The sequence below is a fragment of the Lepisma saccharinum genome, chromosome 8, assembly GCF_977018435.1.
Source record: "Lepisma saccharinum chromosome 8, izLepSacc3.1, whole genome shotgun sequence".
NCBI classification, from domain to species: Eukaryota; Metazoa; Arthropoda; class Insecta; order Zygentoma; family Lepismatidae; genus Lepisma; species Lepisma saccharinum.
In genome coordinates, this window is record NC_139236.1 from 35004148 (window position 1) to 35031762 (window position 27615).

General features: G+C 35.6%; 2 protein-coding genes across 4 annotated transcripts in view; one reads left to right on the forward strand and one right to left on the reverse strand.

Moving 5' to 3' along the window:
• Nucleotides 1-259: 259 nt before the first annotated feature.
• The window catches only part of Ubc4 (ubiquitin conjugating enzyme 4), a 29123-nt gene continuing 1767 nt past the window's right edge, over nt 260-27615 (reverse strand). The window contains exons 2-5 of the mRNA XM_083126475.1: nt 18819-18971; nt 16979-17061; nt 7740-7903; nt 260-782 (exon numbers count right to left, since the gene is read on the reverse strand). Of these exons, the coding sequence (XP_082982601.1) occupies nt 646-782; nt 7740-7903; nt 16979-17061; nt 18819-18971 (537 nt within the window). The 3' untranslated portion in view covers nt 260-645. The remainder of the gene's footprint in view (nt 783-7739; nt 7904-16978; nt 17062-18818; nt 18972-27615) is intronic.
• The window catches only part of Prps (phosphoribosyl pyrophosphate synthetase), a 96318-nt gene continuing 77850 nt past the window's right edge, over nt 9148-27615 (forward strand). For 2 of the 3 annotated variants that reach the window (XM_083126472.1, XM_083126473.1), the window contains exon 1: nt 9148-9279. In XM_083126472.1, coding sequence (XP_082982598.1) covers nt 9162-9279 — 118 coding nt within the window. In that variant the 5' untranslated portion in view covers nt 9148-9161. Of the gene's footprint in view, nt 9280-22159; nt 22306-27615 lie in introns of those variants that run through there. The other variant, XM_083126474.1, reaches the window with a different exon arrangement.

Sequence of the window (27615 nt, forward strand, 5' to 3'; positions counted from 1 at the left end):
CATAAAAAGTAGTGTTATGTTAGCACCTACCATGGTGAATAACAGGAAGGTTGGTGGAATTTTTACTGTACTATCTAAAATCAAATTTAGGCAAGCAATGTGAATTTTTCAAATGTTTCAGTTTTACAAAAATGACAACGGAAGGAATAATCAAATGCTATTGTGGAATTATTCCTTGTTGTGCACTTGCATTTTAATGTACACTGCTACCTCTTCACAAGAGTATTGTAACATCTACACATATCAAAAATACAACAAATAGTACTTCATTTTATGTATTTAATAAATATGTTTAAACCAATTATTGAACAAAAGAAAGCCACAAGCACATCTCTCTCATTCAAACACGTTAAAAAAGTATACCATACACCAGATGCAATATGACGCAGTTTGTAATTTGATAGGGAGAAAAATAATGAACCAAACTTTTTAAATTTTTAAAATTATCATATACACAATGTTTCCTTTTCTTACACCTTTTCACATTTGTCTCTTTAATCATTCAGAATCTTTCACTATCTGCCAACACTGCCACAGAGGGGGGAAAATCATGTCAAAAAATTCCAAATTGAGCACTGTAGCCACTCGAGATTTCAGATGAAATGTCCTAATCTAGGTTACAATAGGTGACTCTCCTTAGATTGACTAACTGAACAGCTGTTCCGTGGCTCTCTCCAAATCCCAGCTATACGAGGATAAGGCAACTCTTGCTGTGTGCTCCTCCACTCCCATGTCTGTCAGGCGTCGAATTTTGGCATCAAAATCTGGGCTCTTATGAGGACCTGGAAACAAATTTATGACACACATGAAAATGTGATTATTATTAATACATTGGGGTCTCACGACGGGCATAGCCCGCAGTGCACTTAAAGTGAATGTGGACGAAAGATGGGCACAACCCATCCTGCGGTATGCAATAGCTTTGCCAATTGAACTACGGCCTATGTTCGTAGTTTGTCTCATGTGCGTGTTCCTTTAAGCCTCTTGGTTGAAATTCCGACCGCTAGGTGACTCATGTCCTATTTTTATCTCACACCTGCGACTGTTTGTTGTCGGGTTGATGTACGTTGCATTGTTTAGAATGGCGTCGTTAGATCCAGACTACATAGCGGAAATTCTGCATTCCATTTGTTCATTAGGTCAGTGGTGAATGTGTATGTAATTTATAAGAAAGTAAACAGGGAAAATCATAATATGTCTCTGGAAGAGTTCATCATCCAAATAGGAGAAGTGCTACTCATCAAAGCGGGTGAAGATATTCAAGGTCAAACATCAATGTCAACTACAGCAGATAGGCTAACAGGCCGCCATTTTCCAAGGAAAATCCCCCCTACAGAGAAAGTCAAGGCCCTGTAGGTCATGTTAAGTTTGTGGAGACAGGCACAAAAAAGAAACTGGCAAGTGGACAAGAAAAGACACAACATTTTACTGCCCCAGCAGTGACATTGCTCTCTGCATTCCTGAATGTTTCGAACTTTTTCATACAAAAGCTAATTAGCTGTAATTTGTAATAATTTTTTGTTATGTGCACATAAGAAGTATTTTTATGCAAGATTCAAAAGATGTATTGATAGTTTACGTAGTTTTTGCATTGTTAATTATTGAAATTTCCAGATTACGAACTTAAAATATCTCTATATTAACATTTGTTACAATGTTGTACTTTTTCTTTTTTCACAAAACATTGCTGAAAAAAATATTCAAAAATGTCTGAAAATGAAACGAAAATTTAACAAATTTTTGTTCATTGAAAAGAGGAAGTTTTGTAGATTTAAGAAATGTGTGGTAAATAAAAACAAATTAAAAATATTTTTTTCTATGATTTTTTGAAAAAACAACAACCAAAAACCGCAGGCCAGAGGTAAAAATGCTGCATTATGAAGCCAGACCCGAATGTGCTCAAAAACAATTGAACGAAGTGAGTCTTATTGCTGTATCAAAGAACATTAAGATTTGATAATATCGTTGCACCAATGTCAAAACCACGAATGTGCAAATTTTGACCTTTGTACCTAGTGCAGTTTCTGGCTACTTGTTGCTGATAGATTCATGTGTTAACTTATATGATTCAACAAACAGCCATATATAGGTACATATTTTAGATTGCAACATTTATCCACACGTAAAGACCTTTTTTTTTTTTCAGGAAACTTGATTGCTTTTATCTCAAAGGCAAGATTTAGCACATTTGTGGTTTTGGCACTGGTATGACAATATTACAAACTAGTGATGTGACATTGCAAAATTAACGATTCTCATGTATTTGGTAATAGCTTTTTTTTAAACATATTCTGGTGCCAATATTTATCTGATTATGATATATGTAGAGGCACATATTTTTGGTAAATAGAAAAGCAAAATTTCGGTACAAAAACAGAGTCGATTTCGGGTTCAAAAGCGGTAAATACAGTAAAATACAATTTTGGTGTTATAGCGGTGAATAATCACATCAAAAGTGCTATATAAAATGACATTTTGGTTTTAAAATTGTGAATATAATCCTAAATTTGATTTAAAAACTGCAGTTATTACACAAAATAAACTTAACCCTTCTAATAGCACATTTATGTCGAGTATTAAGTTTATTCCTGTGTAAAGGGGTCCATTTTTACTTCTCAAATATTTACAGCAGAAATAAGCAATTTTCCGTGAATTGCATAACTCACAGGATACTTCAGACTTCAGAAAGTGTCGCGTCGGTATATAAACGGTAAATTTCGTGTTTAAGAGTATATTTTGCATTTTGGAGTTCATTTCGCATTATTTCGTGACAAAACAGGGTAGAAAAATGCGCCTCACACCTTTCAGAAACATGAAAAATGAACATTACAGCATGTTATTTCATATTTCGTGTTTTCGTCAAAAATGAAATTTGCATGCCTCTAGATATATGTGATCATTTAATATAAATATTAAACAAAGTTACATTCAGCAAGACAAAAAAATTACAATATACAAAATTGTACTTTAAATTAAATATCACTGGAAATTTTACTCATACACAGTTTTTTTTTAAAAAGAGACGTTAACCAACTTTATTGTGTTCTTCCTTGAAAAAACAAAGACTAACAGCCCTTTGAGGGCCAGGGTTTCTTCTGTTAGTTAACAGATGGTCAGTGCATCGAGATCTATCACTGCTGTTTGAGTTTTTACTTTCAAATAGCTCTCTAGCTGTCCTTCGAATACTGGGCCAATAATGCTGAAATTATTTTTGGAGCTCTCACTATGGACTGAACCCAAAGGTAAGAGAGCTAAGTTTCAGCTAAGTATAAGTTCTTTCCCCTTACATTAAACATGTAAAAATTAGAACAATGAAAATATGAAACTTGGTGTCGGAATTGATTTAAATATTGCAAACTGGTTTCGACATATCCCTATCAGAAACAGAAATCATTATGCAGTTACAATTTCATTTAAACTTGGCATTACATTAAAGTGTACAGTAGAGCACTGCAGGGAGAGTATTTCGCTTGAGCACGAAATAGTTCGCACAGATGACGCTAGATAGCGTATGGAATCTAGAGCTTATTCGCTTGAGGCAAAATGAGCGGTAAACGCTCGAAGCCCAGTAGTACACATATAACTGTAATTTGTTTGTGGTAGTCGGCCCTAATATGGATCATGGAGTGAAAGATGCAGTGAAATTGAATTTTAAGTAAACATAGTCATTATCTGCATGTTAAAATGTAGTTTAGTCTACCTTACCAATACAATTAATACAAAGTTCACCGATAAAAAAAACGAACTTTTTTTTTCTTCTGAAGACTGAAAACTAGTCATTACCTTCAAATGACTTTATCACCTTCAAAATAATCACCAGAGGAGGCAATACACTTTGTCCAGCGTTTGTACAGGTCTTGGAAACACTGTTGATAGTCACTGACAGTAAATGCTTGCAAAATACGCGTAACATTTAATTTAATGTCTGCAACGTCATCAAATCTTTGCCCTTTCATAGCCATCTTAAGCTTGGGAAATAGAAAAAAATCAGCAGGCGATAAGTCTGGAGAATATGGAGGGTGATGGATCACTGTCACTGAATGCTTAGCAAGGTATTGTTGTACAGACAATGCGGTATGAGGCCGAGCATTATCGTTTAACAGAAACCATTGGCCAGAATCACAGAGGTCCTTCCTAACCTGCTTCATCCAGTTTCTGAGTTGACCAAGCACTTCCTTGTAATACCACTGATTAATTGTTTGGTTTTCAGGGACAAATTCATGGTGGATCAGTCCTTGAGAATTAAAAAATGCGATCATCCATGCTTTTTTCTTTACGGGCGAGAACTGTCCTTTCCACTGCGCACTCTGTCTTCTTGTTTCGGGGTCATATTGTAAACACCAGGTTTCTTCTCCCACCATGATACACTTTAGGAAGTTGTTGTCCTGGTCTGCAGTTGCCACCAAATCCTCACAGCAGTCTTTTTCTCATTCTGTCAAAATGTGAGGCACAAGGCAAGCACACACTTTCCTCATTTGCAGGTCCTCCGTTAAAATTAACCTACAGCTTTCTTTGCTGATATGAAGCATGTCTGACAGTTGCTGCGTGGTTAAACGTCTATCACTACTCACCAGTGCACGAACTTTCTCCACATTGTCGTCATTGCTTGATGTTGAAGGGCGTCCTAATGTTGGTTCATCCTCGACACTTTGAAGTCCACTTTTGAAACGATTGTACCAGTCATACACCTGGGTTCTTGATAATACTGCATCACCATACACTGCCCGTATCATCTGTAATATTTCGGTAAACGATTTTACCAATTTGTACGAGGGTCACTATTTATATTTTGAGCCTAACAATGAAAAAACAGGAATTTGGCATTGAAAACTGCTTTATTGTTTTTCGAAGTATTCTAATTTATGGTCAATACACTTTTGCATTCGTTCGAACCATTTATCAAAGCAGTATTTCCAATCTTCTTGAGACACCTCCATAATATGGTTTTTGAACGCATCAACGGCATCTTCCGCCGACGAAAATCGTTGTCCACGCAATTTAGTCTTGACATTCGGGAACAAGAAGAAGTCATTGGGTGCCAAATCAGGACTGTATGGCAGATGACGCATCAATTCGATTTTTTGACTGTTCATAAAGTCGGTTGTTAGACGAGATGTGTGACAGCTGGCATTGTCTTGATGAAGAATGATCAGACGGCGTTTGTTTGTTTTCCGTATTTGACCCAAGACCTCTGGCAAACAAATTGTTGTGTACCATTCAGAGTTGACCGTTCTACGTTCCTCTAAAGGCACAGTTGGCACATGACCAGTTTTCCCGAAAAAACAGGCGACCATTTGTTTCGATGTGCTTCGAGCGCGAACAACTTTTGTTGGATTGGGTTCATCTTGAAACAACCATACAGTCGACTGCTGTTTACGTTCCGGCTCATATGCATATATCCATGATTCGTCACCTGTTACAATCTTATATATGTCTTTTGAAGCACCACAATTGTATTTATTGAGCATTTGTTTGCACCAATTGACGCGAGCGTCTTTTTGAGTTTTTGTCAAATTGTGTGGGATCCAACGAGAACATACCTTTCTCACAGCTAAATGATCATGTAATATTTTATATATGCTGGTGGAACTAATGCCTATGGTTGCCTTAATCTCACAGTATGTCACATGACGATCTTGCAGTATTAGGTCTTGCACAGCATCAATGTTTTCTTGAACAACAACTGATTTTGGATGACCTTCGCGAATCTCGTCGGTGAGCGAATGGCAGCCACGATTAAATTTGTTATACCAGCGTTTCAGTGGCAAAGGATGGGGCTTCATCGCCAAATGTGGAAGTAAGTTGATCGATGCACTCTTGTCTTGATAATCCACGTCGAAAATCGTAAAAAATCATCGCACGAAAATGTTCACCAGTTAATTCCATTTTATTGTTGTCGCGCAATCTCCAAGGCAACATAAACAACACAAATGAAGCTATTGACAAACCATTTGAAGTACGTTATGGTCAATAATTCCAGACGATTCCGTGCAAACGTCAAATCGCGCCTAACTTCAATCAGTGTTGCCAAGGCTCAAAATATAAATAGTGACCCTCGTAACAAAACTTTATGTTGTAACGTTGTTTCATCTTGATGCGCGTATTTTGTACACCGTCTGCACACAACCTGCATCTGACGCACGCTTGCCCCGATACAGACTGCCTGCAACAGGTTGAAACATGCACTGACGGGAAGTTTAAATATAGCTCTTTGCAGTGTTGAAAGAATACGGTACGTTTTTGTTTTATTTTATTTGACAGTTCGGTTTCTTTATGGGCGGACCTTGTATGAAAAATGAGACATGCCTGTGGGCTGAAACTGCCACGATGGATATTTTACATGTACATGTCTACAATTATTGTCACATTAAAATGATATTCCATTATAAACACTCGAATGTGGAAGACTCAAATGAGTATGAGCTAGTGAAAGTGGTTCCATGCAGTACTCTAGTGTATAGATAAAACCAATTAATCAGCAAAAGTGATTTTATACGTATTCTGGCATATCAATTTATTAATAAAATTCCCATTAATTTTTCTGATACATACATCCAGAAAATGGTCTGCATCTTACATCGTCAATTCTATCATATGTTACTTACTTGTGAATATAAAAGCAACAGTTATGTATTCCATTCTAAAAGAAATTGCAAATGAAGTTTCTTCTTCTCAGAAACAACTACTCAGATGCATCTGGTATGTGGATGAATTAAGTTGCTGTATATGTCTCTAATTTTATATTGGAACACTGTTAGATGGAAGTAAATTTTAATCTCCAGTTCATCAACATCGGCAAAAATATCGTATCAGGAAGAATGTATTTTTGTGTGCATAATTTTAACTTAGTTTATGGCTTGTCACAAATTACCTCTGTAGGTTAATTAGAGGAATAGAAAGCATATAATCCTCTCTAAGATGAGAGATGAGGAATGATGAACCAATGAAATGGATGCTGGGATACACAATGATACATCCATGCCTTAACAAGGGTTTGAACCTGGGACCTCCAGCTTTGTAGCATGCAGTGCTCACAAATTTGTCACGGAGACCAATGTTTGTAAACTTATTAGCTTTCACATGGAAACAATATTTAAATAAAAAAAAGCCATGTATATCCCTTCGTGTAGTACAAATCTCTACTTTTTCTTTGTTTTATTCATAATTATGTAATTTGGTTGAAAGCCTGGCTAATTAAATTCACAGTGATAAAAATTTATAACTGCTATGGGAAAGAGAAAGGATGATAGAAGAAAAGGTGAAGAAGAACTTGCGGCTAATCAGTAAAGGGCCATTCACCTGGAAGGACTGAGGAAAATCACAGAAAATTCTCAGTGAGTATGTCTAGTTGTGAGATCTAAGCTGTGACAACCAGAAGATAAAATTGATATGTTAACCACTAACATACTTATTCAGTAAATGTGGAACCTGACATTGATGAACGTAATAAAATTTACTTCTATGTCCCTCTTCACACTTAACATGGATTGATGTGGTGTATTTTACTTCAGTTCTCTGCTACTTTTGGCTAACCACGAAGATGAGGATGAGGTATGATATGATGAAATTGATGAAGGGACAATTACAAAGAACACCCATGCCCAGGCTGGAAATCGAACCTGGGACCTCTGGCATCATAGCATGCTGTGCTAACCACTCTGCCATCAAAGCCGGCTTCATACTTAACAGTCCTGTTTGAAAATGCACATATTTGTTTCTTAGAATGGAATGTTTATTACCTCCAGCATACACAAATGTCCAATGTCGAGCTGTCTGTTTGAACATATCATAATTATCCTTGAATTGTTTTGCTACTACAGCATCCTGAGGGTCATCTGGCTCCGCTGCAGCTAAGAGTGCTTGCAGTGACAACAACACAGTCCGCAAGGTCATGGCAGCCGCCCTACAAAGCACAAGATCCATAATTAAGCGGGAACACAATATGTAATTGGTACTTTGCATGTGAACATAGCATGATACACGGTGTCTACCAAAATACCATAAGGACAGTTAAGATTAAAACAAGCTGTACTTTAATAAGGGATTTAGAAATTTCCCTAATTATTACTTTATTTAAAATTTTTTACAAAACTTCAAGCATACAAGAATGTAATTCTTAAGAAACAATGTAAACAAATCTTAACCACAATTCAATACAATTTCAGATTTCCAAATATTCAATTTTTTCAAATCCCAGTACAGGTATAAAACAATAGTTTTTCTTGTATGTACACATTGATTGCATTATAGAATTATTTTCCTGTAGTTTACGGTTATTACAAGCATAAGAAAACAGTTTTTCTTTGTGACGTTTCAGGAGAACACACGCTCCTTTCATCAGACATTTATTTTCATTTTGACTAACTGTATCTTTAGTCAAAATGAAAATAAATGTCTGATGAAAGGAGTTTGTGTTCTCCTGAAACGTCACAAAGAAAACCTGTTTTCTTATGCTTGTAATAACCGTAAACTACAGGAAATAACAGGTATAAAACAATGTAAATTCACTATACTGTAAAAAATAGCAAAAATTCTTGACCACAAGCATAATTTCTTGACTTTCTTGACCTACCTGTTGATTTCTTGACTTTTCCTTGACATTCTTGACTGGCAGACACCCTATTATCTATCACCTATCCCCTTTGGTTCCACTATATGCAACTCCCTCTAGAATTCGGGGGGGGGGGGGGAGTGGGATGTAAATGTCTATTTACAGAGTGATGAAGGTTAAAATGTGTTCCAAACCAGTATGTTTTTTTTTTTTTTTTTTTTTTTTTGCACAGTGGGCATTTTTCATGTTATTTCACCTATTGTCACTTATTATTAAATTAAATCACTTTTAGGTTAGGTGTGATGAAAATATAGATTTTTAGAGAGAGGCTCAAAAGTAAGTGCCTAACCTACCAACAAGCACCTATGTTGAAATGTATAAATTGTAGGGGGGGGGGGTATATTGCAATCCCTTTCTTCCTCATTTTTCAACTCTTATGAGAATGTGTCACTTTCCTAGTGTTCAGCATGGCAACTTTTAACATTAAACATGCCCTACTTTGCATATACATTTTGCAGAACTTTTACAACATTCAATAATTTACAAGAATGTAAGTCCCGCTCTAAACTTTGCTAAGCAACTACAGAGTAGAAAAATGCATCATAGGAGAATGGACAAAGAAATAAAAAATGATACAACAAATATTCATGCAAGAAACTATTTAGCCAGAAACACTCGCGAAGAATGGTCACAGGCACAAAAAACGACGGCTCATGGTAGTGGTACAGGTGAGATAGAAACTGTTAGAGTATCTTCTTAGGATATTGCCTTACAAATTATTTTCTTTGCTGCTATTCTATAATGACACACATTTGGAATATATGTGATCAGATTATTTATTGGCTGCTATTATGTAATGACACACATTTGGAATATATATCATCAAGTAAGAAAGCCTCCATTTCATGAATCATCAAACCAAACACTGCAGCAAGTGCCAGTATTTGCAATGATTCTGGAATAATAATAATAATAATACTCCCTCTGTCCCATAATTATAGTCTGGTATGCCAAAATGGTAGTACAGGAATGACAGATGAAGAGGCAGATGGAAAGCACAATTTGTACTGATCCTTGAGTAGTAAAGTTGTATGACTCATTCCCTTGTTTCATGTTGTTCTTCTGTATACACCAATGTCACAGTTTGAATATCGGCCAATTATTATGAGACAACAAACAAAGGTGTACCGGACAATAATTATGGGACAGAGGGAGTCGTAGTAATAATAATAATAATAATAATAATAATGGTTTATTACCGTAATACCAAGTACATAGGCATGGAAAACGTCAGTAGTTATACATATACATAAAATAGTTGTAAATTGAGTTAATAATACAATTATAAAATCCAATCACATTTAATACACCAGAGAAAACATGAATATACTCACTGAGAATTATATCGCAAGATAAGATTAAAACATTCCAGTCATATAAATATAAAATAACAGAACTATACTAACAGTAGGATATTAATATTATTCATAGATAAATTAATTGGACAGTATGAGTATAGAAACGTTAAAAAAAAAACATGAGTCATTAAACATCCATAATTCAATTTTCCATAAATTCCTTGAGACTATACAAAGCTTTATTTAATAAACATTCTTTTATAGCTAAAATTTGTTTTTGTGAGGGGTGAGTGTTTTGATATTATTCGGTAGATGATTGAAATACAATATTCCAGCATTCATGGGTGTAGATTGTGTTAAATGCAATCTGGAGAATGTTTGATGATAATCCTTTTTACTTCTGGTATTGTAATTATGCAATTGAAAGTTTTTGGGCTATTTATCAGAATTTAAAGCATATAAAATAACTTTATAAATATATATAGAGAAAATAGTCATTATTTGCTTCTCTTGGAAGCGCCACCCAGCGTCGAATGACATGGGTACCTGGGGGGAAACCCTGGGGGGTAAAGGCGGTCAGGGGCGTGATGCTGATCACATAACCCCAACTCACGACCGGATCAAGAAAGTGTTGGGCGTTAACCCCACACCCCCTATACGCCTTCATGGCATGGTGCTAAGCACTTTTTTTCTTTCTTTCTTTTTTCTTTTTTAAAGACTTGTTTACAAGTAGATCTATTGTTTAATTTATACATGGTTCTTAGGGCTGTTTCTTGTAGACGTAATATTCTGGATGTTTTATTAGGAGATGCACTACCCCATATTATAATACCATATTCAATATAAGGATATATTAACCCATAGTAAATTGTTTTGTTAATTACTGACAAGTTATATTTAGCAAGTTGTTTCATTAAAGATAAGAAGCTAATTTACTACATATGTTGTCTATCTGCTCATCCCATGATAAATCTTCGTCTTTTATAATTCCTAATGATTTGGTAGAATGTGTTCAACATCAATTTCAGTATCATCTATAAAAGTAGCATGTGTTATATTATTACTAGTGTTGCTTATATTAAAAATCATGAATTTAGTTTTGTTATTATTAATGGTTAATTCATTGAGATTTAAATACTGAATTATATGATTATTTTTTATAAATGTATTGATTTCAAGATTTGTAATGTCCTTGTCATTAAACAACACTGTTTTGTCATCAGCATAGGTAATTATCCTCATGTCGGGACTTTCAGGTATATCATTCATATAAAGAATAAATAATAGTGGTCCTAAAATTGATCCTTGTGGGACACCACGAACAATATTTTTCATATCTGATGTATAATTAATGCAGTTTCCATGGAAGTTAAATCTCATTCGTGTATATTGAATTCTTTCATGTAGATATGAATGAATAAGTGAAAATGTTGTTCCTCTTATTCCGTAGCAGTAAAGTTTATTCATTAAGATTTTATGATTTACTCTTATCAAAAGCTTTTGAGAGATCAAGAAATATAGCATTACGACGGGTGATCAGGTTGCTCTGACCCTAACATAGAAAGAGCGGCAATAGGGTTTCATTTCTTTCTTCTTTTTCAACATACTCCCCAGCAACTCCAATCCACTTCTCCCATTGGAGCTCCAACGCCTGGATACCTTGCCAAAAAAATTCTTCCGACTGGTCCTCCAACCATGAGTCCACAGCCCTTATCACCTCAGAATCATCAGAAAATTTTTGCCCACGAATGTCATTCTTCAAATGTTTGAACAAATGGAAATCACGTGGGGCCAAATCTGGGGAATAGGGTGGGTGGGGCAGCAATTCGAACGATGTATCTGCAATAGCGGCCCTCGCAATGCGTGAGGTGTGGACAGGTGCATTGTCCTGGTGAAGGAGCACACCACGGGTCAACATCCCAAGCCTCTTTTTCTTGATTAGGTCACTGTAGTTTGTGCCAGTGATAGTTTGGTATCTTTGTAGATAGTCCACAAGAAGGACACCCTTGCAGTCCCAGAAAATTGAGGCCATCACCTTCTTGGCTGACGTTTGCACCTTGAACTTCTCCGTTGGTGGAGAATGTGGGTGTTTCTACTCCATGCTTTGTGATTTTGTTTCTGGGTCGAAGTGATGTACCCATGTTTCATCCATAGTTACAAATCGGGCAAGGAAATCGTCTATATCAGCACGAAACTTACCAAGAAGTTCTTGACTGATAAGCACTCGGGTGCGCTTCTGATCTGGGGTGAGGTTTCGAGGGACCCATCTTGCAGTAATTTTTTCATTTGCAATTCCTGGGTAATTATGTTTTGAACAGTACCATATGACAGGCCACACATCTCAGCAACAAGACGGATAGTGACTCTACAATCCTTCAGCACGATATCGTGGACTTTGTTAATGTTTTCGGTCGTCATGAAAGTTTTTGGTGCTCCATCTGCATGTTCATCCTCACACGACTCTCTCCCACAATTAAACTCGCGACACCATCTCTTCACCATACTGTATGAAGGAGCAGTGTCCCCTAGTGTATCCAATGTCAAAAACGGCAAGAACTTTCTTGGTTACCTTGTACTCCAAATCACTTTATGTTTATTTGTAGCCTTCATAATATCTTCACCTATTTTCTTAGATTTATGCTATTTTACAGCTTTCCTATATACTTTCTTTAGATTTTTATATTTATTGAGATATGTATTATCTTTGTGATTTAAGAAATTTGAATATTCATCCACTCATTTTTTCTTTAAGAGTTATTATATCAGTTGTAAGTTGAATTTTATTTGAACTGGGACTTTTCTTCTTAATTTTAGGGCAGGCTATACTTTAGTAGCATTTTAAAATACTTATAAAGTGTTCCCATATTTCATTGGTATCAGTAAGTCTATAGATATCTTCCCAAGTTTCATTGCTCAAAAGTTGTTTAAGATAATTTATATTATCCACATTAATGAGTCTATACTCAATTGAAAATGTTGACAAATAGTTTAGATATTTGTCCTTTAATTGTACAAATTGGGCAGTATGGTCTGAGATCAGAGTAAGAATAACTTGAACAGTAACAAGATTGGTAGGAATATTGGTTATTACATGATCAATCAACATTTCAGAAAACTCCGTAATTCTAGTTGGTTCATTCACCAATTGTTCTAACTTATTAGATTTTAATATATCAAGATATATTCTATTATTAGGTTCGTATTTCATTAAATCTATATTAATATCACCTAGTATGATTAATTCATTATGTGATTTTGATAATTTGTCAAGCAAGTTTTCGAATTTCTGTAGAAAAATTTTGGGATTACTATTTGGTGATCTATATATGACAATATGATATTGTTTGAACATTGTTGTGCAAAATAAAGTGTAAAGTAAAGTGTTCCCCTGTGCATAGCACCATGCCATGAAGGCGTATAGGGGGTGTGGGGGTAACGCCCCACACTTCCTTGATCCGGTCGTGAGTGGGGTGATGTGTTGTTGTGCAAAATAGTTATATTATTAATTTTACTATTGTTATTTTGACTGAGAGGCACATTGATATCAGGTGTACAATGGCCCACCTGACCTATATTGTACATCACAATTTCAGAGCGATCAGGTGGAGTTATGCGTTTCCCTGTTGATTTGATGATTTCCCAATTAGTTTAATGGGGTTTGAATTTTGAATTGACATAAAATGATCCCTGATAACACCACTTATCCCTAATTGATTCAAATGCATACCATGTTTCGTAAAACCACTTCTATCTAAATTACTTATATCTACCATGTGTACATTTTGATAATTTTTGCACAGGATATTTATCTTCTTGTTTGTCACTTGTATATACTTGTTTCCACATGATTGTAGAATTAGGTCATGTCTCGTTGGCAAGTTCATTACAATCACTCTACTGCTTTTTAGATTAGTTAGATTCATATCTAATGTATCAATCAAATCTTGGCTTTTATTGCAATATTTGTACCAGCTATCAGTACCACACAGTTGTATCTGTTATCTTCAATACGCACATCATACAAAATATGTTGAATTTTGGCACCCGGTTTGATAAGGCCACTGAGACACTTCACTAAGATTGTGTTTTATTCATTCGGCCAATCCTCTTCCATGACTATCGCCATATATGAGTACTTGTCGTTGTTTATTTTACCTTTTATTTACATTATTAGTGTTTTCTTTTATCTTAATGTTCTTATCTAGGACAACTTTTATAAGGTGATCCTCTATATCAGGGTCTTGAAGTATCGAGTATCTATTTTGAACTGGATGGTCATTACTTCTTTCTTCATTTTCAACGATTTCAAGTCTATTCTTCAAAATCTGATTTTCTTTCTTCAGTTCTTCAATATCAGTTTGAAGTAAATTCACAATACTAAGTAGTGTTGCACGTTCATCATCATCGCCTGTATCCACTGTAGTGTTTCCTCCCTTTAACACACACTCCGGACAGAACCATTCACCATTATTATCTATTTCCTCTTCATTGATTACACAGTGCAACAAATTTGAACTTTGTGTCTTGCCGTGAGATGAAAGAAGGTGTTCTTTACTAAATCAAATACGCTGATTACGAAAATGAAATCAGAAATGTTCCATCACGTACCAATTTTTTGGAAAAGATATGCTACATGTACCACTAAGCCTATATTTTATATAGCAAGCAATATATTGTAATTCATGAAAAACAAAGTAGCAACTTTCGCGACACTTGGAAACGACTCCATTACAGTACAGGAGGAACCTGTACCTGGATAAATTACAGATTATGGAACAAAATTAATTGTTTGCATTACAAAACATAAAAAAGGTGTGAGAAAGCTGGAAAAAGCTTGAAATGTATTTATAAGTTAGAAACGTCTCCTGGAAACTTTTCGTTTGTGGGTGGATGGTGAAACTTCTTGTAGGACTGTCCAGCAGTAATCTGCCAAAAGGTTTGGTGACCATCTTCCCTTATATCGTCTTTCCATGGCAGCGATATCTTGGTGAAATCGCTCACCATGTTCGTCACTCACATCTCCGAGATTAGGCGGGAAAAAATACAAATGAGAATGCAGGAAATGTATTTTAAAAGACATGTTGCACCCCATAGCCTTGTAACAGTCCAGCATGTGTTCAGTCAGTTCCCTGTAATTGTCAGACCTGATGTTACCCAAGAAATTGTTGCATACATCTTTGAAGGCAAGCCAAGCTGCCTTCTCAGTATCTGTCAGCAACTCTTCAAAGGTTATGTCATTAATCAAGTCACAAATCTGAGGACAAATGAAAATACCTTCTTTAATTTTTGCAGTACTAATCTCAGGAAATTTGGACAGTAAAAATTTAAAACCCTGCCATCTTTGTCCATTGCTTTCACAAAATTCTTCATGAAGCCCAATTTCAGATGGAGCGGTGGTAACAGCACACTGTCTTCGTCAACAACGGGTTCATGCCAATTCTGCTTGTGACAATGGCTGTGATGTAGATGGCGTGTAATCAAGATGTTTGTGATCTATTGGTTGGTCACTACCATCGTCTGTTTCATCTTCCAGTGTCCATTCCGTTGGTGGTTTGGAACTGGGAGAGAATCTGAATGCGGAACTGGGTGCACTGCAAATTCCAAATTTGGATATGAAACTGTGTGTTTTGATTTACTTGAGATTCCAGTTAGTTTCATTAAACAAAAGTAGCAATCTTTTATGTGGTTTCTAGGTTCCCTCCACAACTGTGGTATGGCAAATCGTATAGATGTGTGGGTTCCATGCAACCAGCCTCTTAAATAGCAAGAGTAACGTGAGCAACAGTTCTGTGGTGCCCAACACTTACCATCATCTACCTTTGATTCAAAATACAACTCGTACGCCTTTTTGACAAGCGGGGAAATGGGATGTCTTTGGGACTTCGTCGTAAACTCACCACACACATAACAGAAAAGGTTTGGTAAATTGACACACTTCCTAGCCATCGCTGAACACAAGAAACATGTGAACATGCACAAACAGTATTCTTCACGTTAGGGGTTTTGTATGACACACACTGCAGGAACAGACACTGCGTGATCCCACTAGCAACTGACTGATATGCAAATAACTGCAACTCCATTATACCTTACTATACCTCAACCAAGTGGCTATCTATCCCTTCTCTCTCCACCTCCTCCCCTATGCACTGTCGAGCCCTAGTAACAGGCTTTGCTGATAAGTGCCACGACAACAATAACATGCAGTTGTGCGTTGATAAAATTGAGTTTCCAGAGAAAAGTTTAGGTGATGGCGAAAAACAGTTTTCACTATCGTCATCAGGGTACTGAACTCCATAGGAATCACATGTTTTTGTTCTGCGGCAATTTTCATTGTCGCACAGTGTTATTTCTCCACATTTAAAATGTATCCACTTGTCACATGAGTCACACAGAACACCATTTCTTACACTTTGAACATTTACTATCACATTTTATCCTTATTTTAGTTGCCTCTGTAATAAGTTCGTCATTACCACTCCGTGCAATCTTGTTACAGTTAGTGCTCAGTGAGTGTGGGTAGAGGGGTGTATTATATTTTTCTTATTTTACTCGCCTTTCTGCCTTGTTAGGAAAATCATGATGTTGAGGATGAATGATGATTAGATGAAATGAAGGAACACCCCCCCCCCTTTCCCATTGGTTAATTTCCATAACATATCCCTCTCCTGCTTCACTGTCACCACATTGAAACACACACTTTTCACCAACCACCAAAACTTAAGAATAAATCCTCGTCGCCTAGGAATTTCCATTTCTGGAATGGATTAAAGTCAACAAATTTGATTGTGTCCTGACAATGATGTCCAGTATTAACACAAATTCTCTCAATGACCTTGCATCTCATAAGAACATATAAGAACGATTCTTTAAATCATGTGCTACTAACAATTGATTGTGGTATTTAGGTAAGATAAAATAAAAGCAAAATTTATTTTCCGGTATTGCTACATGCAACAAATTGTTGTATCTTTTTAAATAGAAGTTTATACAAATCAGAGAGAATAACATTCCTTGATAACTTATTTATTATTTCACTACTTCTAACTAGATTAAAATTAGAACTCACCACTGATCTTTCAGAATATCTAAACATATTGCACCAGTCACTGACGAAATATTAGGATGCCATATTTTTGTGATAAATCGAACCTGTTAGTGAAAAAAATATTCTACATTTAAAAACAATGCACACACTATTATAATAATTGAAAGAAGACATAAACCATCTTGAAATAAGAAAATTCTGATTGCACGATATAATCTTCAATCCGATTAACATTATTTTCAATGCCTATCAATATATATAGTGCGAAAAATATAATTTCATTGATACTCGGACACTTCTGTGTTATAACAATTCCATTAACTTTCAATGGAATCGTTACAACGCAGAAGTGTTCATGACTGTACACATGACATCGAACGATTGATTCAATTTTATTTTTTTGTTATTTAGAGTTGTTTTTCTGCCATATTTGGCTAATCGTGACAATGAGGATGAATGATGAAATTGATTAAGGGACACTCACAAAGAACACCCATGCCCAGGTTGGGATTCGAACCAGAACCACTGGTGTGCTAACCACTATGCCATGGAGGTTGGCAACGACTGTTTCAACTGAGTCTGCACATAATTCCTAATTTCATCATAATTTCCATTCATTATTTCACCAATGATGGATCGTCTGACTACCATGCGAGAGGCCGAGTTTCGATCCCTGGCGGGGGAGAACAGAGATTTTTTCCACCTGTTCAAGCGGCTCCGGCATCCACCCAGCATTGTATAAAGTGGGTACCTGGAGGAAACTCTGGCAGCCAGAGGCGTGGTGATCACATCACCCCCACCTTCGGCTGTGATCAAGAAAGTGTGGGGCCTTAACTCCACACCCCCTATACACCTTCATGGGGAGCACTTTACCTTTACCTTTTCATGATGGATCCATCACAGTCTACTACTTTCATCATGGACAGATGTTGAATGTGAAGTACTGAGGGAATCAAGTGGGGAAATATGGCACAGGTGATGCAAATGTCCTGCATATGACTCATGTAGACATGTGTGCATGTAATAAAACCTTGATTTTACATTTTTCAGAGGATCAAGATGAAAATCCATAAAATGCAGGAATATGTAAAATCTGGGAGCATAAAATCAGGGTTTGCTGTATATGACATTGTATGAGTGAAGAATTTATATTAAACTACGGTTCAAAATTAAACATCACCATGAATTCTCCTTGAATTTTTGCAGAAGTACAGGCTATTTATTAACGTTAATCAGCAAAATGTGGCTTCATATATTAACTGACAAATAAATTTGCGTGGTTTGCAGGAAAAGAGCACAAAACACCTTTCAGCTGTCAAACATTTACTAAGTGTCAAAGTAATTATACATTATCCCAGTCTGCGATCTAACACCACCAATAGTATGTGAATACTGAAATGCAACAAGGCAAGATACGGATCAAAATCCCTGTCATCTCTGGCAAGTAAAGGTGGAATTAACTGCCTGTAAACTGCAGAAAGGAGAGAAACTTGACTAAATTAGGACATTGATCTATGAATACTGACACCGTACCTCATTTACCTCATTGCCTCTTTCACATATACTAGTTACAAAACTGTTTATACTAACTTACTTTTCTGTCTCATGTTTTCAACTATACACACTTGTAATTTTCTAAATTCTGTACATTTATAAACAATTAGCAGAATTGTATAGCTTAACAAATTAATTCACGTAAGGCAAAAAGTGTTCTTTTATAGTAAGATAAGCAGTGTAAAGTAAACTGTAAGATTAAATGTAACCCTACTTTAAATAATAAAAAATAAATAAATATATAATGCCTTGGGGTAGTTATACATTCTACAACTTCAGTTTCCTTCAGTACCTTACATCAACTCACCTTAGGTGGATTAAAAGGATATGTCTCTGGAACTTTGATTTCCAAAGTGAACACTCCACCTTCGTAGGGAGTGTCTGGAGGTCCTGCTATTTCACCTTTCAATTCCGTGTAACTATCATTCACTAATTCAACCTTAATGGCACATTTTGCTACCTGCAAAAGTAGATGACAAGAATTAATTATTTTTAGATGGACCTAACGTCCTGAGCAGTCAAGAATGTTTCTATGAAATTACACAATACTAAAAACACCTTTTGTAAATAAATGTTTCTAGTTTTTCAGCAGTGTACGTATATTTTATTTGAAACAACAGGGACATTTGCAATTGCCGTTACTATATATTTAATCATTCTAAACTTTGTTAGTGTTCCAGCTTCCCTTCCCTGATACTTTGCTTGTTTGTTTAAGTCGACTTTATGCACAGTGAGCTAATCGGGACTGGACCTATAGTTTAAAGTGGGATCTGAACCACAGTGCAATGTGGCTCCACTGGGTATTAAACATGGGACCACTTGATTACAAGGCAACGACGTTACCACTACACCAGGAGGCTCGTGATACTTAATAAAACAAATAATAATAATGTAGGAAAATCTAAAATCTAACAATGAAAATATATAATTCTAAGATTTGAATTCCACAGATATGTTACCATTCTTCATATTCTAGAGGATGCCTGGGCCCAGTTAAGTATTGGCTCATAAATAAGATAAAAATCAAGCCCATACCTTCAGATCAAGTTAGCTCTTTATTTCTATCCACTCCAACACACAGTACTTATTAAAAAAAAATCTTCCCAACAATTTCTAGAAAATTTTTAACAATTGATCTCAAGATCGATTGATTTAAATCAGGTTGATTTAAATCGAGCGACATTTTTAAAAAACCTCTGATATAAAAATCACTTTAAAGAAATAATTTATACAATAATGTACATAAGGAATTTGTAGATATCAGAATCACTTTTGGTGAAATTACTTTAATCTCGTAATCATTGAACGGTGTTTATTAGGCTCTAAGAAAGGAAAAAATATATATGTACTGATGGGGTGAAGCTCATACGAAAGGAAATGTAATATGTAAACTACAAACAGGCTTAAATTTCTTGATTCAAAATTCAATAATTTTTATAGGTAAAAATGACAAAAAATTTGTGTAGAATAATATACAAAATACTAATCATGTTAAACCGTAAATAGTGTCATTATCATTAAGCTGTAAATAAACATGATAGCTGAAAAATGTCAGCTACTATCATTAAAAAATCTACAAAAGTCTGCTACAAAGACTATAAAAAACATTCTTACATCCAGAATATTTTATTTTCACTGGAAGAAAAGTTACTGAAATTATTATAGTTTCATTAACACACTCAAGAAACGTTTTCATAGTAGGTTCATATATAGAGAAACAGAAACATGTATATTTACATATCATTTCTAATTGCTTCAATCAAACTGTTCAAATATTTTACAAGGTCATTTACCACAAAATAAATCTATAAAGAATGATATTATCTGTATGTACAATGCCAAAAAACACGCAATTTTAAGTGTTTCTTTTATAAAAAAAATTAAAAAATCAATTTAAATAAAAAAAAATATAAAATGATTTTAAAATAAAAATGATGATCAAAAAGTGTAATTTGGTACTGGGACACTACTGCATTCTGCTGTATGCCATGTTGGCTATATATTGAAAATATGCTTTTAAGTAGACATTGGTTAACCAGAAATGCACCTTACAGTGATTCTCTCTCTAGATGACCAGAGACTCTGGAAACGTACTGGCTGGTGTCAGGGATTAAATCATAAGGGATCTATTAATAAAATAAATAACAATAATTGATTAGAGATATAAAATGAGGCAAATACTATATGAGACAACTTTGGCACCCCAAATGATACAAGTAAAAAAACTCCTCTAAATTCAGAGGTGTGGCTTTCTTTTTATCATTAATGCCATCACTTTTCCTAGCGTATCAGTGGTCCAATAGAGTACTTGGCAACTCATAAATGGTCGTATAAGAGTAAAACTACTTAAAACTCGTTATCTTGCACGTCATTGGACAGAGACCAACTGATTAGAAATGCGTACATTGATGTAGAATGATTATAAATTGTGACAAAATGCATGAATATAGTGTAAATGGCTGCTAGACAAATTACATCATTCCTGATGCTGAAGTTATCCACTTGACATCCGAACTATGCCTTCAGGTCAAATTTGGATAACCTTTCCAAAGTACAGTATAAAGGCAAAGATAACCATTTTATAATCAATTCCTGGTACACTTGTGGAAATAACTTTTCTTGCTGTAAAATCTGACCAAAAAAATTAATTGTGATGGTGAAAAAATTTATGTTCATTAAAACAGATATAGATCATAAAAAAGGTAAAAAAAAAAAAAATTACACCCGGCAACTCCAGGTGACGATAGTAAAATTGTTAAAACATAAAATTTATACTGATGAGTGATGACTAACAAATAATGCATGATTACTACACTACTCAGCACAACTATTTTAGCAGCATGGCACAAATATGGTTTCTATTCCATCTTGCCCAAACAAATTACTAATAGTAATAGAAAACCCCATATGTCAATCAACATATATTGCAAATCTTGCCACTTAAATATTCTGTCTTCAGTAAGAACTCACACAACCACAGTATAATGCATAAGGCAATTTTATTCAAAATCCTCTCTTTCCTTTGCATATAAGTCCAATTACTTTTTTAATTAATTCATGCCCCCTCCCCCCACTCTTAAGGAACTAAGATCTTGAAGATTTAATATACGTATGTCTTACACACGTGTGTATCAAAACTATTTGGGGGATAGTTCCATTGACAATTTGTATGCATTATTACAAACCCCTGTAATAGGTTATAAGGATTCCATTAACTTAAAATAATAATTTAAGTAGTCCAATAACTACAATATTGTGACCACTGAAAGAAAATATCTTTGAAAATAACAACAGTGTAATTTATGTACAATGCAATCATTTAACATGTAACAAACATCCTATTTTACTTGCAAGTTCACAAATAACACCTCATACATAATCAACTTTCTATGATTGTTCTGTAAGTTTATGCCATTGCCCTGTATAACAAAAGAACATGATGTAGACTATTTCATTGTACGCTATTCATTATCACTTCAGTTTTCTTGTTATCAAATACCTCGAAGATCAACACTTGCATGAGTAAAAGGGCATTTAGGGCCAAATGTCAAGACTCCTTAAATAAATATTCCCCCTCTGAAATTTAACATCATAATATATATATATCTACACATCTGGAAGTTAACTGCACATTATTTTAAATGTTCTTGTGAGAGCATGAGCTAGAATTTTGCACGTCGTGGCATTTATGAAACTGAAGATCTGTAACAAAGTTCTAACACGACAAAAAAGAGAAAGGGAAGAGGCACATTGAACTGCCAGATAGGCCTAATAACACTGCATGATGGCATAAGGTAAGATATTTCAAAATCTCATGTTTTACTAGTTTCAATCTTCACCTTCTGGCACAGTATACCACACCCTCTTGAGTTTCTCTCCTTTCTGATCACATTATAATGCATTCATGACATGATGTCTGAATTACACTTTCATAGAAAAGTTATTTAGCTTAGAGTGGATAAAGCTGAACCTACAATATAGTTAGGTATACCTATGTCCTGCATTTCAGTAAAAATGTATTGAACTACTTCTATGCTTAACAGTGTTGACTTAATTTCTATAACAGAAATACATATTTTCACTTTCACTACAGTGCGGCGGTGGACATTTTATATTCAAAATTTAAGCTGTCTCACTGACAGAGCATGTTGGGTGGTCAATTTATGAGCTTAGTTCCACAGGCTTTCATTCCCATATTTATCTACATTTGATTCATACTGAGCAGCCATTTGGTTGGTTGTTGCAAATGAAATAGATTTTTTTGCCGTGGTGAAACATATTAGTACCTTAACAAAATGTTTTGTTCTTAGGTTAGGTAGATATGGTTATTGTTTCTTTATTTAAGTCCATTGTATGCACAGAAAGGCTAATCTGGACTGGGCCTCCAGTTTAGAGTGGGATCTGAACCACTATGTGCCTCCACCGGGTACCAAACCCTGAAGCCCCTTTATTACAAGACAAAGTGATTACCAGTAAGCGCTCATTAGATCACCCTATGTTTCCTCACTTTCTTCTTCCCCTCTACTTGCACAAAACAAAAGAAAACTGATCCCATGACTATGTTAGATTGTTTCAGCCTCTTTGTAATGTGAAACTTATGAGTGTGACATTTTCTGCAAACTTCTTTTTGATATGTATATGTGTATTATATTATATATATATACATTTAAGTTCATCACAATGACTGACTGCTTCTCACAATTTAAAACTGGGGCAGTCACGATGTACAATTTTCAAAGATTGTATGACAATTATTCCCAATGGTTTCATCATCCTGCATGAACCTTGTGTATTTTTCCTCTTAACTTTCTAATTTTTTAAAATGTGCGAAGATTCTTTCTATTTTTTTTAAGTGTGCGAAGATAACAGGGTGGCCACTCTAGGACCATGATAAAATTCAAGTATAATTCCCAGTTTTCAAGGTGAACTTTCCAAAAATTCAAGGGTACAAGCAGAAGTTTTTATCTCCATTTCAACTCTACGTACATACTCTATTTCAACCTCTCATCACCCACACACAAATATATTAACAATATAAAGGGTCTGTGTGATTCCAATATATTCAAAATTCAATTCATGTAAATGGTTATTTAAAATATTAACTTTAAAATGCAGAATTCACATTTTCCGTCACGTACTCAGACTCGAAATACTTATTCAAATATCAAATGTTATGGGATATATTATTCTATGAATAATTGTTAATTGTAAAAGAATTTCAAACTCAAATTTACCTAATTAACTTCAAAATATCTTATTTTGCAATAATTTTCCGTCTGTCTGCAGAGGACACAAACGAAGTAAACGGATTGAAGGAATTCTGTTATAGTTTTCACCCACCTTTCTCTTCTTTCCTCCACAAAAATATAAGCGAAACTGAAAAACTAGCATCAGAGCATTTACAAATATGTATAAATTCATTGGAATCTGGATTAATAAAAGTTGCAATTGTTCACATCTACAGAGAGAAATTCACGCAGAATACATGCATAATTCTTAGAATTCCAGGGGTAAGAGTCTAGTTTACATCCTTTTCCTAAGGAATATGTGTCATATATCGTTGGAAAGGTTATTTTATAAGGAATTCAACCAAGTAAATCCCAAGGCGAGGAAAAGTTTCCTGGAGGAGAAAATCGAGAAAAACCGATGTTGTCCGGATATGCGTGATTGAACGTACTGAGGACATTTTTCGATGATGAAGCACATATTTAGGGGTGAAATGAGTGCTAATGGAACCTAACCTAACCTCGTAGGCATATCTCGTTCCCGTGAATGGTTAGTGACAGAAAGTGTCAAAAGAAAAACTTACTTACTCTACGGATGCCGAAGCACCGGCTGTCTGCCGGTAATTCCATGACAAAGAACATATTTTGCAAAAAAAAAATATTGGAGAGAGGGCACATATCAAATCCTGTTGGTAACACAAACTCTCTCTGACGCTGTTACCAAAATGATGGCCTATGAAATACACTTCCCAAAGTATCTGCTGTAAATAACCAACACTAAGGGAGATTTCACACTGAAGCAACACGACAAGCTGCTTGTCGCTTGGACTGGACTGTTTTATCAATATCGTGCATCGTGTCACCTCAGTTTGTTGTTTGTGAATATGCAGTGAATGCTTCACTCGAACGAGCTAATTTAAACTCTAAAAGAAAGGGAGCCCAACCGATGTAATAAAGTATCAATATGTACAATGTTTCAAGACTTAAACAAACACAATGTTCTTTTGGCTTTGTCAAGATTGTTGGTGCAGTTATCGGCTGTAATTTGCCTTCAACATCATGTAAAGAAGCAGTGCTTTTGCTGACGTGACTGCTTTGGTTTGAAACAGCCAGCACTTGAAGGCAAGTCAGTCTAAAGTAGATCAATCAATGTGATAGGAAACTCATGTTCAGTGTCTTTCAGCCACTGGGCAGCTGAAAAACACTGTGGCCTAATTTCATATTTGAGTTGTTTTTAGGTCCGACTTTATGCTCAAATAAACTAATCAAGACTGGACCTACCATTTAAAGTGGGATCATCACTATTCCTCTTTATGATTACACCAGAATTTATTTATTAATATATAAATTCAAGAGCACATGTTAATTCATGTATAAAATTTTAAATACTAGAAAGGTATTTACGAGAAAAATTCTTGGATTCCAGGCATTCACTTAAAAAAAAAAAAAAAAGAATTTACTGGGTCACGATCTCGAAGGTTGAGAACCATTTCTCTCGTGTTTAAGTCATTAATTTATTCCATGCTGGAAAGGAAACCGAAAAAAGTTGAGCATATAGAGTTTGAGACCAGTGCACATGATTTCTTCATTTTCTCATGAACAACATGCCTCCCCCCATCCCAAGTTTAAATAACTTGTTCAAATTTTACATATAGCAATGTGTCTTCTTATGTTTTCTTCGGAACAACTTAAGATGACCGGACCCCTCTCCTCAGATTTTCTTCATACTTGGCATACTCACTAATTGAGAATTGAGGCCTCCTAATCACGAATTTGAAGTTAAAAGTTGTCGGAAACGTCTAGAAATTGCAAAATAAGTGAAAATAAGGTGTTAGTTTTCGGAATGGAAACAGTCGATTTTCGCGAAATTTTCTGTTTCACAAGGAAATATATATATATATTCCTGATACTACCACAACACCAAATTTTAACTACGTTTGCCTAACCTAACCACACGTCAATGATTTGCAATTTCCAGATGTTTCCGACAAATTTTAACTTCAGATTCGTCATTAGTAAGTATGCCAAATATGAAGAAAATCGAAGAGGGGTCCGGTCATCTTAAGTCATACCTTTTCTTCTGATGACTAATAAACTGATTAGTACAATTATCTCGGTATCATCAACCGATGATGGTATCATGCAAACTGAGCAGAGTAACAAGTGTTGTTTGCAGCTTGTCGCTTCGGTGTAAAATCTCCCTAAATGAGCTTGCAATCTCAGTGTCTGTATATTTATTGTTTGTACAACATATAAAAATTGCACTTCAGAATATGGAAAGACAGGACAGAAATTGTGTTAACCCCAATGCCAATGAACCTCCATTTTATACACTTCTTTGGTGGCAGCACTGTGGCCCTAGCAACACCACTTGTTAAACAAAGAGCTCACACCAGAATTCCAAAGTGACTGCGATCTGTCAAATTGTGACCCTCTCCTCCTTGCGGGAGTACAGGAGTCGTGGGTCTGCGCAGGTTTCTTTGCTTGTGGTTCCACTATACCCACCCTCCATAATTTAACTGTCTCTCTTCCATGTGCATATATGCCGGATTTTCTCTAACTTCAAAATGTGTAAAGTACCTAGTTTCTCCAAGTATCAAACTTTCTATCTCAATCAATTCCAGTATTCTAAACTCCACTACTTTTGCATCTACTCACACAACTTGTAAAAATCAAGGTACTAGTTAGATATACCGCAAACACATTTAACTCGTATATTTTGAAATAAAATTCATTTCTACTTACCTCATATGCATAGCGGAACATTTTCAAACTAGGGACTACTTTTTTTTTCAATGAAAAAGCATTATTTTTAACATTATAAGTATTTATTGGTCGTTGCTAATTGGTAGCCAAAAATTTTGACTCACGTTGTCTATCATCAGCTGATATGCAGTGTTTCCAAACTTATGAACCGATAAATGCCGCACAAACTATTCACAAAAGGTTTTTAAGCTAAACATGATCCACAAACCATTCACGGAAGGTTAGGTTAGGCAAACATAGAAAATTAAATTGAAAAAACACCTGCTCACACGTCATCTTGTAAAACTACTGCGTGGTTGTTACACTAACACACATTAACCGAAAAATGATTGTTTTTAATCCACAAACCATTCACGGAAGGTTAGGTTAGGCAAACATAAAAGGCAAAGTGCTCCCCTGTGCTTAGCACCATGCCATGAAGGCGAATAGGGGGTGTGGGGGTAACGCCCCACATTTTCTTGATCCAGTCATGAGTGGGGGTGATGTGATCAGCATCACTCCCCTGACCGTCTTTACCCCCCAGGGTTTCCCCCAGGTACCCATGTTATTCGACACTGGGTGGGCGCCGGGGCCACTTCCAAGGTTAGAAAAGTTCCCGGATTTGAACCGGCCGGGGATCGAACCCGGGACCTTGAGCATGGTAGTCAGATGCGTTACCGACTGAGCCACAGCGGCCACTATTAGGCAAACATAGAAAATTAAATTGGAAAAAAAAATCCCGCTCCCGCTTGTAAAACTACCACGTGGTTGCTACACTGACAGGGGGTGCGTAATCGAACGCACGGAATATTTGATTCACATAGTCGACGGTAATGGTGGCATGAGCCATCGTGCAACAGATACACATGATTGTCGAAAAATACCTTATTTACAGGCCGAATAACTTGCACAATTCGAAAAAACACTTTTCCCAGCTACAGAAAGTCCACAAGAACTACATTCGGTAAATATGCGATATGGCCCAAACAGATTTCTTCAAATTTACAGGAGAAGCTACTTATTGAAATCAGTTTCTGTAGCATTGTCGAAGTTCTTTGAGGTATATTCTTTCGCGGAAACTGAAAACTTCACCATAGAACGCTGCAGAACAAGAAATAATCACTTTTTATGTAA